This window comes from Populus trichocarpa, chromosome 15 (assembly GCF_000002775.5).
Source record: "Populus trichocarpa isolate Nisqually-1 chromosome 15, P.trichocarpa_v4.1, whole genome shotgun sequence".
NCBI lineage: Eukaryota > Viridiplantae > Streptophyta > Magnoliopsida > Malpighiales > Salicaceae > Populus > Populus trichocarpa.
Genome location: NC_037299.2, coordinates 8648975 through 8665412, shown reverse-complemented (window position 1 = coordinate 8665412; position 16438 = coordinate 8648975). Strand labels below are relative to the sequence as shown.

General features: G+C 29.2%; 1 protein-coding gene across 1 annotated transcript; it reads left to right on the top strand.

Moving 5' to 3' along the window:
• The first annotated feature begins 9627 nt into the window (after positions 1 to 9627).
• Positions 9628 to 12930, top strand: LOC18105788 (protein NEN2). Its single transcript, XM_024586997.2, has 5 exons — positions 9628 to 10248; positions 10323 to 10369; positions 10454 to 10517; positions 10804 to 11540; positions 12543 to 12930. The coding sequence occupies exons 1-5, from the start codon at positions 9820 to 9822 to the stop codon at positions 12775 to 12777; spliced, it is 1512 nt and encodes a 503-aa protein (XP_024442765.1). The 5' UTR covers positions 9628 to 9819; the 3' UTR covers positions 12778 to 12930.
• The last annotated feature ends 3508 nt before the right edge of the window (positions 12931 to 16438 follow it).

The window sequence follows — 16438 nt, the reverse complement described above, 5'->3', positions numbered from 1 at the left end:
GTATTGCTTTTTTTCCTAAAAAACAACAGAATTAAAATTTTTCCATTATATATTCTATCAAAAGGTTTCAATTGAGAAATCAAAATAGTTTAAAGATAAAATTAATATAAAAACTGTTAGAGAATAATATAAATCATATCATGTAACCTCATCTAATAGTTTAAACTATTGAGTTAAGATAGTTCTTTGACAAAAACTAGTTTAAGTGAAAAATTATTAATACCCTATTAGTTTTGAAGTATATTTGATATTTATCTCATTATTTTCAGTAAATGTGTTTATCTCATATCCATTTGGTTCAAACCATAATTTTAGATTTCATTCTTGTTTTCTATAGATTTTACTAACTATAATTTTAGATTTCATTCTTGTTTTTTATAGATTTTACTAGATTATTGATCTATACTTTGTTGTAAGTTGGATCAATTTTTTAACATAAAAAATATCCAAACATTGATAATGTGTTTTCTAATTAAAAAAATCATGTTTTTCTAATAAAACAATCAATTATAAACTCAAAATATAATGCATGTCAGACAATATCTTTTTAAATATTGATATGAAACATATTGGATGATGTTTTTTTAATTATTGAGACGGTGTCATATTGGATCGACCCGGGTTAACCTGATAAATTTATGACCTATATTATGAGATTATGATAAACTTATAGAAATTAAATTAAAATAAATTATAAAAGTCAATTTCTAATCAATTCAATGTTAAACAATTAAATTTAAAAAACAAATGACAAAAAAAATACCTAAGGTCATGATATTGGAATAACCCCATAAAAAGCAATTCGAAAAAAAATTACAAAATTCAATTTCCAACTAACCCACTATTAAATGATGAAATAAATAAAAAATAAAGTAGAAAAAATAACAAAAATAAACAACCTAATTCAACTCAAGCTAACCTGTTAAACTCGCGACATAGATCATGAGACCAGAATAACACTACATAAAGCAAATTTTAAAAAAAAATTATGAATCTCAATTCTCAAACAAAACTAATATTTAAAGATGAAACTGAAAAAAATTAAAAAATAAAAGGTCTAAAGCATCCTATCTGAGATAATCTACATTGTTAATTTTGTCTTAAATTACTTAGGCCTGTTGTGTTTAAATTATTGGTAGTTTATCTATTGAGTGAATGCAAATTTACTACGATGAGTTAAACCCTGATTGCTATTTATAATCTAATCATTCTAAAGTCCAGTTGGTTTATTTTTGTCATTCTTAATTGTTTGGTAAGTTGATAACTCTAAGTTGATCATTTCATATCACAAACTCAAGTTATCTCTATGTTGGGTTCATGGAACCCAGTTTAAATCCTAAGAAAATTCCATGATATTTACTATCTAAAATCTCAACTTCTTAAATTATTATCCTTTTTTACGCCAAAAATTCATATTGACAGTAGACAAAGAAACAAGAACCAGTAGAAGTATGAACACATAATTTCTATCTCATATACGTAACAGACTTTAGAGAATTGAGTTCATGGTGGAAAAAATTTAATGGCTTTATTGGAAAGCCTTTTCGAACTCTGATTATTATGAAATTTTTAACTTCATATAAAACAAAACATTTATAATCTTCTGACATATTTTCAGCCCAATTCAATGGTCAAATTGTGATTTATATTTGTTAACATAAACCTAAGCATTATATAAAATAAGCCCAAAATTACCTATAATGTCCTTGAATAATAAGGATTGTTGCTACATTAGAAATCCTTGCAAAAATAAGATTGTTTCCTAATTGATCTTCTTGGAAAGTAAAGAATTCCTTCAAAATAATGATTTCACATGTAATTAAATCATTGCCTTGTTTGCTAGCAGATTTTAAGCCTCACTTCAAATACTTTGTTCTTTCTTATCTAGATGAGTTAATGGGCTTACCACATATAGATGGAAAACTTGAGATATTTAATTTCTATCCCAACTACATTAGTAGCAAAATCCCACATGCAACGTCAAATATAGCCCAAACAATACACAAAGATCTAGTTTGGCAGATTTATAATTTTTTAACCCAAACATCTTGAATTAGACCAATCAATTCTTCTTAGATCTTTTTAGTTTTAGACCTTATAATTGGTTCAATTAGCACCTGTAACGGATCCTTTTATGATGCTAGTTGATTCTCAGGATTCCCTCTTTCCATGAAATGATTTGTACTTGAATCAATAATAGGAACACCATCTGTGGGTAATAAATCCATATAATCCTGCAATAAAGAATCAAAAACACTATTTTGCATAGGTTTTTAGTACCAAAGATGTTATTCACAAGTGGCCTCTCTTTTCTTTCTTTCCTCTTATTAACTCATTGTATTCTCTCATCTCAAAGCTCTTGAAAAAACTCTTATATTATTCTATAAAACTAGTTCAAAGATCTATTTTGCCATGGTCATTAGCTAATGCAGCTTGTATGTGCTCAAAAACTAATAAACTTTTGTTAACGTCCTCATCCTATTCATTTAAGCCTTTCCAAATTCAAATTGCAATTATCCATTTGACATTCATTATTCTTGTTATTCTTTTCAAGTTCATTGGTTATTTCACTTTAATTGTCTAGTGAAAGAACTTTAGAATTATCATAAATCTTAGAACCTATCTCATATTTTGCATTGCAATCTTAAATTTTATAGACATCATTATTACTCTCCTCTTAATGCTTGATTTCTCTTTTATCCTCCGGTGAATGATCTAGGTTTTGGCATGAAATCAATACTGCTTCAATAGTTATATATGAACTCTTTCCTATTCTCTTTTCCAATAAGTCATAAGAACCTAACAAGTTTTCAACCTTCCTATTATTAGTTTTAAAACTTAACATCTTTAAACCACAATTGATTGTCTTGTAACTTATTGGCATTGGTTTGTAACTTCTCATTCATCAAGTAGTTTATTTGTTTCTTAATAAACATTGTAAGTTGTTCATCCTTGCTAGTCTTAAAGAATCTTTTATGAGGTTTTTTTTATCATCAACATTCATGGTTTGCAGCCTTATTTTCTCTTACCTCCTTGTATCAGGAACCTTTCGATATCGTCTATTTTGTAAACTAGAAATCATGGCGTCTTATTTATCCATAATGTCACAACCTCACTAAACCTCACATTCATCCTTTGAAATTGTTGTTGCAAAACCTGTAACACAAAAAATAGGTTTTCCCTCTCCTTCGTAGGTGATAATCCATCTTTGAAAGACATAATTGAATATTAAATTTTACATTAGTAATAAAAAAAATCCTCACACATGCTCTCACATGTTTACACTTAATACATGTTACTCCACTCATTTTTCACTCAAAATTTTAGCTTTTCATGATAATAGTCTCATATTTTTGCAATTTACCTCTATTGCTCTCCTCTTTAGTTCTTTAAGGAACTAATCAAAAGTAACAAAAAATTTTAGTTTCATAACAATCAACAAATAGAATTCAATATAGATAACAATAAAAAAAATGATAATAAAAATGAAGATGAAATAAAAGAAGATACGAATAAAAAAACAAAATAAAAACAAAACAAAATTCAAGAATGACTCTATGAAACCTCAAACTAAAGTAGACTTCAAATAATCCAAAACCAATATTAAATATATGGATTCAAACTTATATGACTTGTAAATTTCTTAAGAATGTTGAATTTAATTTTGTGCAATTTCAATGTTTATGATAAAAAAAACTCAATTTGCAATTTCTTTTTTCTTTTTTTTGTTTTATAATTTGACTTAGCAGTTACTAAAACTTAATATAATTTTTTTTATAATGCTACCATAAATTCAATAATTTAAACAAAGATTAATAAACCAGTGTGTTTTTATGAGCAAAACTCTTGCTTTTTAGTTCTTCAATGAACTTTATTGAACTTATCAAAGAATTCTGACTTTGTGACATTTTTTCTATACTTTTGATTCTTGATTCTTATAATCAATAGGTCAAAGCTTCATCTAATACTTTTGGTTCTCTAATATAGGTAATCTCTGGGTTAAAGTTTTTATTTGCAATTTGATTTTAGCTTTCTAAAATTTTTTGTCAATTTCGTAGTGGGTTCAAAGATTCTTACCCTTCAAGTTCGCATCAGTTGGTATAAGAGTAAGGCTTTAAAATCAGGTTTTATCTATCTATCTATCTTTAACTTTTCATGTCGTTTGTTTGTTTTTTTAAGTCTTGATTTTTTTAGTAATAGTATTTTTTAAAAAAATTGTTAAAAAAGGCTAATGTCGAATTAGTGTAGGAAAAAAAAGAGTTAAAATCATATTTTTTTATTATTGCCTAAAATTTGAAACTTACAATTCTTGAATTCAATACTTGAGAAAATTGCAATATAAATTTTGCTAACTTATTGGTTTTATTGGTGAGTGTTATTTGTTGAAATCTTGGTTTATACAATCATTATGTCAAGTTCTTTATTGTAATTTGATTTTAGCTTTCTTGGGTTATTTCTTTTTAGTATATGGGTTCTAGGGTTCTTACCATATGGGTTCATATCAACTTTAGCCCATGTCTTTTGATAGACATGTATAACTAAATTAAACTACTATTTTTCAACTTAATTAAAGTTTAAGCAGCAAAAGGTGGTTGTTCTAGTCATACCAATATGTGTTAACCAATCTCTCTAAATCAACAAAATATGGTTGTTCTAACCAAAGAAATACAATGTTTAATCAACAATTACATACAAACTAAATACTAATTTAAAAATTAAGGTTTTATGAATAATAACTCTAATTTTTAAAGTTAGGGTTTTTTTAATAAAACTCAATTGACTACTTTCTCACTCCCTAAAACATGTTTCAGTGTATGAAATTTATCTATTAAACAAAAACAAATGATTTTTTTAGGACAATTTATGTTCAATTGAACAAAGAAAAATCAAAAGGGGCAATAGATTTGTTGATTTCTTTTTGTTAAACCAATGAAACAAAACCTATATTCTAATTATTTAACAATAACAAAACACACTATCAATATATTTTGAAATCTCAATTCAAGAAAAATTGAAATATACCTTTTGTTGTTGAGTTTCAGATGAGAAATCGATTTTAACACCAAACACATGAGAAGAAAAGGTGACATAGAAGGTGTGTAAAGGAGAGTTTATGTTTGATTTTATCTAAGATGATGAATTTGTGTTTCATTTTTCCTTCTAGATTTGTGTTTGATAAAGAAGGTGATAAAAAGAACATGAAAAAGGAGAGAAGATGAGGTCGAAGAGAAAGAATGAGTTGTGTTGTAATGAACATTATTTCTAATTTAATATTTATGGGGGCATTATGGTCATTTCATAATCTTCTTTGATCTAGGATGTAAAATGTAATTTTAAAAAAATTGATTGCAAAGTGAAATAAAGACCAAACTACAAGATGGTCAGGGTTGCATTTCCTTAAAAAACAAAAGAGAAGATTAAGTTGTGAAAGGGTTAAATTGAAAAACAAAAACTAAATAAAAAAAGAAAAAAGAAAATAAAATTATTCTAATGAATAGTATTTTATGGGTGTGGCTATAGTGATTTAGCCATACTTTTTAGTTTTTTTGTTAATGTTTGTACAAAAACATTTTGAGTAAGATTGTTCAAATGTATTAAATTTTCATTCTCTGGTTTAGTTTTATTAGGTATTGGATTAAAAGTATTAGGTATACTTGCACCTTATCGATTTGGCTAGATCAGCTCATCTACATGGAAAAAAAAGGAGCTATAATTAACCTCTTTATCACATGAGTTATAACCTGAATAATATCATTTGACTAATTGCTAGCCAGTTAGATGTTAAACATGTCCAAACCTATTAAAACTAGGTTGAAAATTATTTAGGTTGGGTGATAAAGGGTCAATTTTATAATTTTTCATGTAAAGAGAATGTTTTGACTAAATTGATATAATAACGGAATGTTGAATAACTTTAATCTATTAATTATTTAGTGTTACACACCAATCCCCATACTTTGAATTTTTTAAAAAAGTTACACATTGAAACAAGAAAAAATAATAATAAAGAACTCAAAAGATTTTGAATTTATAACGATTTGAAAATAAAAAAAAACCCCTTCAAAGCATAGAAAAATACCCAAAATTACTAAAAATAGTAAAATATCAACTTCCCATATCTAATTCAATTTATTCTACTAAAATTTCATTTAATAACATCTCATACACATTAAATGTCTCTCTAAATCTTCAATCAAACACATCTTTTATCAAGGGTACTAATAAACACAACAATGTTCTCATTGTCTTCTTTGCTAAAAATCTTGTGAAAACTAAAATTATGCCTCAACAATTTCAATTTCTACTATGAGCCTAGTGTATTTATCATTAATGCTTTTAAATCTAAAGTTATTGAAGTATATGAACATCATATTATCACTAGCATTTGTTATGGTCAAATTAGAGTAATCATTGAACTTGCTCTATATGAATCTTTGTAACCTTAGAATAACTTGATAAATATAATAATTTTCATGGTAATTTGATGGTATTAGAGATATATGGTCACTTTGTAACCTTAGAGTATATCACGAACAAATAAATCTTAGGCAAGTTGAAGCCTACTTGTAATTTGGGTGAGACTAACAAGTAGTTTGGGTTCAATATTAAATGGAGATCTCTAATGGCTTTCCTTTGAAAGTACTAGGTTATCTATTGATTTAATATAGAATGATAACTTGGTAACCAAATTATTATTTGGTATTTTGATATTATAAGTTATTTTATGGTTGTTTTGTTTAGGGTTTAAGTCAATCTATTTTATAGCTTAACATTAACATTCTTTTATTTATTAAAATAACCTGTTTTCTTTACGTTTTATGATTCATTTTTATAAAAAGTAAAACAAGAGATTTTGAATATCTTTAAAAATTTCACTTTATCTAATAACCTAATATTAAATTATAGAAGTTCAAACTATCTTATTACATAGTTAAAGGCTTAATCAATCATAATAAAAGCATCAAGTGCTTCATGAATAAGCATTCTAGTAACTTAAATGTCCAAAAAAAAATATTGAGAATACTTCTCTATTTATAGAGAATATTTAACTTAATAAAGGTTAAACTATATTAAATAAGAATACAAATTTGTTAGAGTTGTTTTTCTCAAGTAACAATACTAATAATAAAATCAAATCATGTTACCATTTATTATTGTGTTATGTAGAAAAACTATTAAAAAAGAATTGAACATGCCTTGTTCTTTTCTTGTTTAATCCTTATTATAGCTTGAATATTTGGATTTGGTCCTTAAATTCTAAAAAAAAACTATTAAATGAGCTTAATTACTTAAAGTGAATTGAAAAATATTTATGTTGAGTATAAATTTTTTTTGTAAAAGAGAGTTAAGTTATCTGGCAGCTCACTCATGATTTTTGTATATTAACCTATTTTATAGCTTAATTTTATTAATTTCACCATTTTCTTCTTAAGCTTTGTTTGGCTATCTTTGTAGCTTGATTTTACTAGTGGCATTGTTATTCATAGCCATATTTGCTTGTAGCTTGATCATTATATGGTTCAAGTTAAAGCTTTTGAAGGTATCCAGGCTATCTTGTGTGAGTTATTATTAATTTATGCATCTTGTTATATAATTAATATGAAACTAGCTTTGGTTTCTCACTTAACAACTTAATATTTTGGATTGATATAATTTTTTGATACTATATCAGAGCTTTAATGACTAAACAGTCTCAAATTCGAATCTCTCCACTTATATTCTCTTTTAATAAAAAAAAAAACTAGAACAAGATAGTATGAGCTTATGCAAGTTTCAAACACAAAAAGATTTTTACTTGAGAAAGTGTGTTAGAAAATTAGTATAAAAATCATTATACATGCCCCACTTAATTGCTTAAGACTTTTAGTTGAGACTAGATTGATAGTTCGTGCTACGCCACGGGCCAGACCAAAATTTTCCACCATAAAAAATAAGATGCTCAAGCGATGATAGCTTTTTTAAAGAAGCAAGATAAATATGAAAGTTAGGTCATTGACTTGACTAGATCCAGTAAGTATAATTGATTTAATAATATAGTAAAAAATAGACAATAACAGCAGATAAATCAAACAAAAAAAAATAGCTTAAGTCACTCTAGGTTAACCTATTAAATCTGTGATACAACATATGGAGTCACCCTAGGTGATAACCCTATAGAAAAGAAAGAAATAAAAATAACAAAGCCTAATTAAAATATTAAAGGATAAAATTAAAAAAAAAAGTTCATTTGCAAAAAAAAAAACCTAAAAAAAAGTTTTAAGTCAACTTAAAATAACATTTCAAACCTGTGACCTAGATAATAAGGTCAAGATTACCCTATAGAATGGATGAACTTAACAATTAAAATTTTACTTAAAAAATAATTTAAAACAAAAAAATAGTAATCAAAAGAATAAGGATCAACTAAATCTAACAAATTAAAAAATCAAAGGTGGATGAAATTAAAAACAAATTCCAATTTTATATATTATTTCAAATAAAATAAACAGTAATCAAAAGTAGAGGGACCAACTCTAAAAAAAATAAAAATCAAAGAGCTACTTTGAAAATTTAGAGAATTATGCACGGAAATCGAGGAAAAGAAAAAAACAAGTCGCCGGTACCAAATTAGAAATCCATTGGCCAAACACGATGTCCATAACATGAAGGACAATCGAAACATTTCCAACATTGTTATGGTAGCTGGTGTTTGGCTATCGTTGTTCAAAAAGAAATACAATGATCGAGTAATAAAACTTTTTGAATATAAAACTATATATGCATGACTTATAATAGTTTTTTAAAATATAAAAAAGAACTTAAAAATATCGTTTTTTTATTTGAGGAAAGAAGAAGAATCGTGATGGATTTAAGGATAAAAAAAGATTAAAAAAAAAAACTGGTATCCATATGCAAGCACTAATATAGATAGATGTACCTTTATACTAATCAAGAATTTTATTTTCCTATTTTTTTAAGCTTTTTTTGGTCAAAAAAATACTCTGAAATAAATTTTGATTTGTTCATTGCAAGACATTATATTGATTGTATTGTAATTGTTTTAATATATATATACACACACACACACACGTAGTTTTATCAAATAATATTTTGTAATCTATTAAAAATTAAAAATATAAATTGGATCTTTATTGTCACTTGTGCAGATATTTATCAAATAATATGAGCAAAACCAAGTGATCTCACAACTTCAATTTAAGATGTGCATTGAATATTTATTTGATAGTATATAAAGTTAAAAAAAAAAACATTTCTTAAACTAGATCAACCCACATTAAGATCCTGTATAGGAGTTGAGTTTTATATTATTTAAGTATTTTTACTTTTAAATGAAATATTTTTTTAATAATAAAATCACGAAATGAAGTGATAAATTAAATCATATTCTTATTTAAATAAAATATAAAGAATACAAACAAACGTAAGTATAATGAATATGAATAACACATAGATGACAATATAATAATATAGATAAATCATTAAACAATTGATTATATATAATAAAAATAATTAAAAAAAGAGAGCAATTATTATAAAGAGTAAAAGTAAAAAGTTCCATTGAATCAAAAGCTTGCAGCGAGAGACAAGGAGATAGGAAAAGCAATGAAAGTGGAACGAGTATATTCTTTGAATGGAACATGGGCTAAACACCCAGCTTCAATTGTGCTTTACTTTGTTAAGCCTGCGAAGCAAACCGACCCTAAGAAGCAAAGACCTATTTCCCTTCCCTATATCTATCCACACGCAGAGCGATAGAGAGAGAACCCAAAACCTCTCTTTGCTTTTTGAAAGGGTGATCCGAATAGAGGGAGCGAGGAGATGGAAAACAAAACAGAGATAGCTTTCTTCGATGTTGAAACCACGGTCCCGACCCGACCCGGCCAGGGGTATGCTATACTTGAATTCGGGGCCATCCTTGTCTGCCCCCAGAAGCTAGAAGAGATCAGGAGCTACTCGACCTTGGTCCGACCCTCCAACCCGAAGCTCATATCTTCCTTGTCCGTACGGTGTAACGGCATCATACCAGAAGCTGTGGTTTCAGCACCGTCCTTCGCTGACATTGCTGACACGGTCTACGACATCCTCCATGGGAGGATATGGGCGGGCCATAATATAGTCAGATTTGATTGTGTGCGAATAAGAGAGGCGTTTGCGGAGATTGGAAGGGCAGCACCAGAGCCAAAGGGGACTATTGACTCGTTAGCATTATTGACTCAGAAGTTTGGAAGGAGAGCTGGCAACATGAAGGTTAGGTTGTTGTTGTGGTTGTTGTTGATGATGTTTGTTTGTTTTGTGCTGACTTTTTTTATGATTGATACCAGATGGCAAGCCTTGCAACTTATTTTGGGCTTGGAAACCAAACACATAGGTAAAATAAGTTATGTATTTTAGGGGATTTACCTTATTTAATGGAGTTTTTGGAATGAAATGATGTCTTTGATACTTTGATCAGGAGTTTAGATGATGTAAGAATGAATGTTGAGGTTCTTAAGCATTGTGCTACTGTCCTATTCCTGGTAAGTCCACTCGACTTCACTCTTCTAACCACCCTTTCCCTCTTCTTCTCTTTGTCATCCCAGAAGCGGCTGATTTACCATTGCAATATTTTTTTTCTATTACATGATATGTTTGGCCTCTTTCTTCTCTTAGTAAACTACATAATCGCTCACTTGTTGCTTAAGCAGGCCAAAAATCAACCTCCGTCCTAGTCTTTTTGAATGACCATTAAGTTGTGTGGCCGTTAAACTTGCATGTTTTATTTGTTTCTAGGCAAAAATTAACCAAAAGCTGCCCCATTTTCAGGAATCAAGCCTCCCAGACGCATTTCCAGAAAACCATTGGGTTTCCCCTAATGCTATCACAAGAAGTCGTAGAAATGGAAAATCCCCAGTCCTAAACAAGAATTCCCCGTCTTCGAGTTCACACGTTAAAAGCACCCCTGCCCTGTCTCCTGAAAATGATAGAACTGAGGAAAAGCGTCCAGTCTTTTCTCTTCTCACAAGCAATACTGCTGAGGCCCAATATTCTGTTGCATCTAATACAGCTCATCCTGATACATTTGACATGGTCGCACTTGGCAATGAAATGAATGCTGCCTCCTTTCAACCAGATGTCGCCATGGAGGAAAACCCAATACTACAGCCTCCTGAGATGCCTTCTACAGTGACTGTCCCTGAAAGTTGCAGTGACGTTTTGGGTTTCTTAGAGCTTGATGAAGTTTCTCTTTCTTCTATTAGAGCATTTCATGTCCCGTTCTTTCGAGGGAGTCATAGAATCAAATTATTTTACGAGGGGGCCATTTTGCAGCTTCGCTGTCCTCGGTTGAGGATACGGTTTGGACTAAGTACGAAGTTTTCTGATCATGCAGGCCGGCCACGGTTGAGTTTTGTGGTTGATGCATCTCCAAGTCTATGTGATGTTCTTGATACATGTGAGAGCATTGTGCGGAAAGTTTGTGCAGATTCGGATTGTAGTTCTGATTGGAGGAGTGTTGTTACCAGAAAACAGGGCTTTGTCAACAACCCTACCGTGAGATTGAAGTAAGTTTCAGTCCTCTTATCCCTTCTCTTTGTAGCATTTGCAATGTCCAAGTTTAGGAGTACACAATGATATAAACTGTTGTCCAACGAAATTGTTCCTCATTGGGACTTTTTGGTTCAGTCATTAAATCGTGGCCTTTTTTTTTTTTTTTTTTTCCTTTTCTGAACAAGCTGGAAGGTTTAGTTCAAGAATTTTATTAACCAAAATCAAATAGATGGAACTGTCTTAACTAATCTTTTTGTTCAACCAGTTTAATTAACTGATGCATTGGTTGATTTTCCATTTTTGCCTTCATACTTTTCTAATTTAGGATGTATTCATATCATCTTAGTTTATTCTCCATATTTATTCATTATAATATACAAAGGTATGTAAAAAATTGGCAAGATATCATTCCATAAGGGGAAATTGGTTTGACCTAGGTAAATGTGATTATTGGAACAAAACCCAGAACTTATATGAAAGGTCGAAAATATTTGGAAAAAATCCAGAACAAAATGCAACCAACCGGTTTGGTTAACCTATTTTTTTAGAGCATTCTTGTTGATTTTGGTTTGATTTATCTGTTCATAGGTTTCCTTGCACACCCCTAACTTGGATCTACCTTTTTTCCATCTAGCCATCACCGAGTTTCTTGTGCATTTCCCATACAGGATTATCATTGGAATCTTTAAGAATCGCAAAAAAGAATAAAACCAGAATGGTTGAGGGTCCTGGTTGTTCATTTTTATATGCTTGTTAATTCATTATCTTACATTTCTTTTCCCTGACATTTTAAGCTCTACTTAGCTTACTTTGTTCAATTTCAAAGGCTCATGCTTTTCGGCTTACTGTTAAAAATGAAGTGAGAAAGAACTCGATTATTGCATGATGGGGCCTTCTGATGGGGAGGATAGTTATCATTATATTATTCTACTCACAGATTTCATTTTCTATGCCGTCTTATTGATCCAAGCAATGGTTCTGGAAGTGCCTAATTTTGTTTCCTTTTCTTTTCTCAGCATACCTACTGCAGTAAATGGGGATGTTGCTCAATATGCAACGGATATGTATCTGAAAGAACCATCTGGAACCACACAAAAGCTCATATTCAGTAAGTTTGATGCTGCCGAGCTGGATACCTGGTTCAGACCAGGGACCTTTGTCGATGCATACTTGTCCTTGGATCCATACGACTATCAGCAGACTTCTGGCATCCGATTAGTGGCAAATAAATTAATCATCCATAATGAGTGATGCACCATTTGGTTGATTAAAACTGTAACAAGCTTCCTAACATGTAGAAAAGAAAAAATATTTTCGTTGCAAGATTTAGGCCCATACCTATATTTGAAAAGATTTGAATGCTGACACTGATACTCTCTATATTTAACCAGAATTTATTTAGAAGCGTCTAGTATTGTTAAATATTGGCGTTAAAATCATGTGGACAGATCCACGTATCGAACCACTTAAGCTTAATCTTAAATGTTTGCAGCTCTCAGACTTCATTGAGAGCTCCAAGTCACTTGAATTTACTTAACTTGAACAAAAACAAAAGAAATCCCTCCTCTCAATTTCTCCATCAACCTGGTTTTGGACTTCGGGTTGTTGGGTTTTTGGTTAATCAAGGTTTATTATTTTTATTGTCACGATGTTATTTTAATTTCTTTTAAAGAAACTTTTTGGTTGACTTGATGAAATTTGGTTCAATTTATTTTGGTTTGCTCATCAAGTTATTTGGGGTTAGCTAGGTTAATGAATGGTTTAAAATGAAACTTAGTTAGGATGTGAGTCACCAAGTCAATTTATCAGACTGATTTAGAACTATGTATTGGTATAGTTGTTAGATTTAGAAGGTATTTTGGAGCATGATAATGATTGCTTTTCAAACTGTTTTTTGCTTTCAAATGTATAAAAAATTATTTTTGATATCAGCACATCAAAATAACAAAAAAATATTAAAAAACTTTAGTTTTTTATAATTTTTTTTTTAGAAACACCGTTTGGAACATAATTCCAAATAATACCTTAATTTTTAAAATCTAACTTGATCAAGATATAAAGTTATCTAAGATTTAACTTCGATATAGAATGTTAGGTTTAATTTTTAAAAAATAAATTAATATGTAAAAAGTTAAACCTCGCAAGAATTACTGATAAATCAATTCAACCACTCTTCGATTTTATATATATATATATATATATATATATATATATATATATATATATATATATAAAACCATTATTTGTTAACAGTTATTTTAGGAGAAACAAAACTACAAAAAAGAAAAAAAGAGAAGATCTTTATAAAAATAGAGGAAGTAAGTTATAAATTCTCATCGCATCAACATTCATGGTACAATGGTGTGACTTCTCCGAGAAGTTAATAATAGTAATATTATTATAATTAGCATTTCTAAATTCATTAACTATTTTGTTATTCTCACACCTTTTTTTTTTCTTTATTATTTTTTTATTACATTTTAACTTAATGTACGATTTTAGCAACACCCTATTATAATATATACCCTTGATGGAGTGTTATATGTACTAATTCATTCTTTTAAGTAAATGTAGATCTGTAAATATACAACACTTTGGACAAAATACTCAACAAATTCCTCCTTTTTTAGTATTTTCCTTCGATCTCTTCCGTTTCAAACTTCAATCTCTTCCGTTTCAAACTTCAAATAACTACTCTAGGAATTTTCTTCCATCTCTTTCTATTGCTATAAAGTAGAGTTTGCAAATGACTTCTTCTTTTTGTGCTAATTTAATTTATTATTAATATTATTTTAGTATATTTTTTTTATAGAATTAAATAAATTATATTTTGAGGTCTCACTTAAAATCTTAAATAATTGGGTTAAGATAATTCTTTGATAATGTATCAAAGTCTTGTTAGCTAAGTGATCACGAGTTCAAATTTCACAACTCTCATTCTATTTGATAAAAAAATAAGCACAAAATAATGTGAGTTTATACAAATTTCAAACCCAAAGAGCTTTAATTTAAGATGGCGTGATAGAGAATTATATAAATTATATCTCGGGGTCTTACCTAAAAGCGTACACTAACACTATTCAGTTGAGATAATTCTTCAACAATTTTTTCTAATTTTGTTTAATTGTATAAAAGGAAAAGTGTTAGTTGACATATTCAGTTCTTCATGAAGTCTATGGAACTCATTTACATCACTTCCTTATAAGAGATGGTAGATAAAATCTTCTTTGATTTGAATTATTTTGATAAAATAAGCAAAAGTAAAACATATGAGAAGGATAAACAAAAAGCCTACTAAATAAACTTATAGTAAGAATATTTTAGGTTTTTTCATTTTATTTCCTTTAACCCTATTTGTTATTTTAAAATAGTCTTTTTTGTTCATCTCCTCAAACTATTAGTGGTTCACCACTGATAACCAATCTTACTAAACCTTAAAACCCTTCTATAATGGAAGATGAGAAAGATGATGAGGCTTTTGTTTCAAGGACTAAACCTAGGTATGTTTTTCAACTAGAATATGATGCATTTTGTTTTTTTTTTTTTCACTTTCATCTTACCTTACTTTCCTCAGGTACTATCTCCTTAAATTGCTTCTCTACCTCTAATTCTCATTATAAAGATAATACCAAAGACTTTTACTCATCCTCCCTTGCCAATTGTTCCCAATCATCAATCGTTGCTCCTACTTTGGCATCTCTTAAGAGTGCTACACTATCAATCACTATTATTGCTTTAGAGAATAAGATCCCAACTATTAAAGCTCCTAGTTTTGTTCTTGATCATCCTGAGAACACTCAACCAAAACCTTGGTGAAACACAACCATTTTTTACTACTAACTAGGGAATACCCTTTCATTTCTATCAAAGAAAGCAGGCCCAACAGTTTTTAAGGTTACATCATATATGCCTTTAAGCAAGGTTGTTAAAATCACGAGTTGACTCTTAAAATCTTATGATTTTACGAGTCAATATGTATATAACGTGTCAAATCGGGTTAAAACTCAAAATCGGTCAAACTCAGTTAAAATCGGTAAACGAGTTTGACCGATTTTGACCAATTTCGAGTTTTAACCCGTAAAAGTTAAAAAATTTACTGACTCCCTGTCTGAGTCCCCTGACACTCCACTACATAGTCCCCACTCCCTAGTCTCCCCTTTGCCCAAATTTTCAATCTTAGCAGACTAACACCATCATTAGAGGATTTTGGGTATGGGAAAGTCTTATAGTGTATTTTAGGTAGGGAAGACATGATTGGAGGATCGAAACCATGAGAAGACAGAGGTAGATGGTGAGGAATCAAAAGAGTAAAATAAGAAATAGGAATACTTATATAGAGAGAAATACTGTGTTTTAGACTAACCATTTGTTAACTACAAAGAGAGACAACAAAGACTCAGAGAGAACTTGAAATACATGTCTTGCTTGGTGGGATATTTGGACATTATTTCTAGGACTTGTTACTAACATAAAAAAGGTGGAAGGTGAGGTGACATGAGATTAAATTGATGTCATTTTGTACATTTTTGTTCTCGTTGTCACGAGTTCACTATATTGGTCTCTGTTAATTTTTATTTTTAAGTTGGTGATATACCTTAGAATGTTATATCATCTCACTAGTTGTCTGCAGTGTGTTTCAAGACCTGTCCTTTAGAAAATGTTCTGAAACTCTATCAATAAAACATAGTTGTTCAATCTTATTTTTTTTTCTTTTTGTATTTTTAAGTTATTTAAACCATGTATGAATTTTTATTTGAATTATATATTTTAAGGTGTTTGGACATTTGTATTGTTTATTTCACTTTTATTTTAATTGTGTTATATTATTATTTACTACTTGACTGAAATTGTCAATATATAATTAGTTAAAATATTTTTCTTGTGATTTTACGATTCGAGTTTATGATCCGAG

What these genes read in the sequence shown, in the direction of transcription:
- LOC18105788 (XM_024586997.2), top strand. Translation starts at nt 9,820, where the DNA reads ATGGAAAACAAAACAGAGATAGCTTTCTTCGATGTTGAAACCACGGTC. An exon ending in CTTGGAAACCAAACACATAG is followed by an intron (nt 10,370 to 10,453) that starts GTAAAATAAGTT and finishes TACTTTGATCAG; the next exon opens with GAGTTTAGATGATGTAAGAA. An exon ending in GTGCTACTGTCCTATTCCTG is followed by an intron (nt 10,518 to 10,803) that starts GTAAGTCCACTC and finishes CCCCATTTTCAG; the next exon opens with GAATCAAGCCTCCCAGACGC.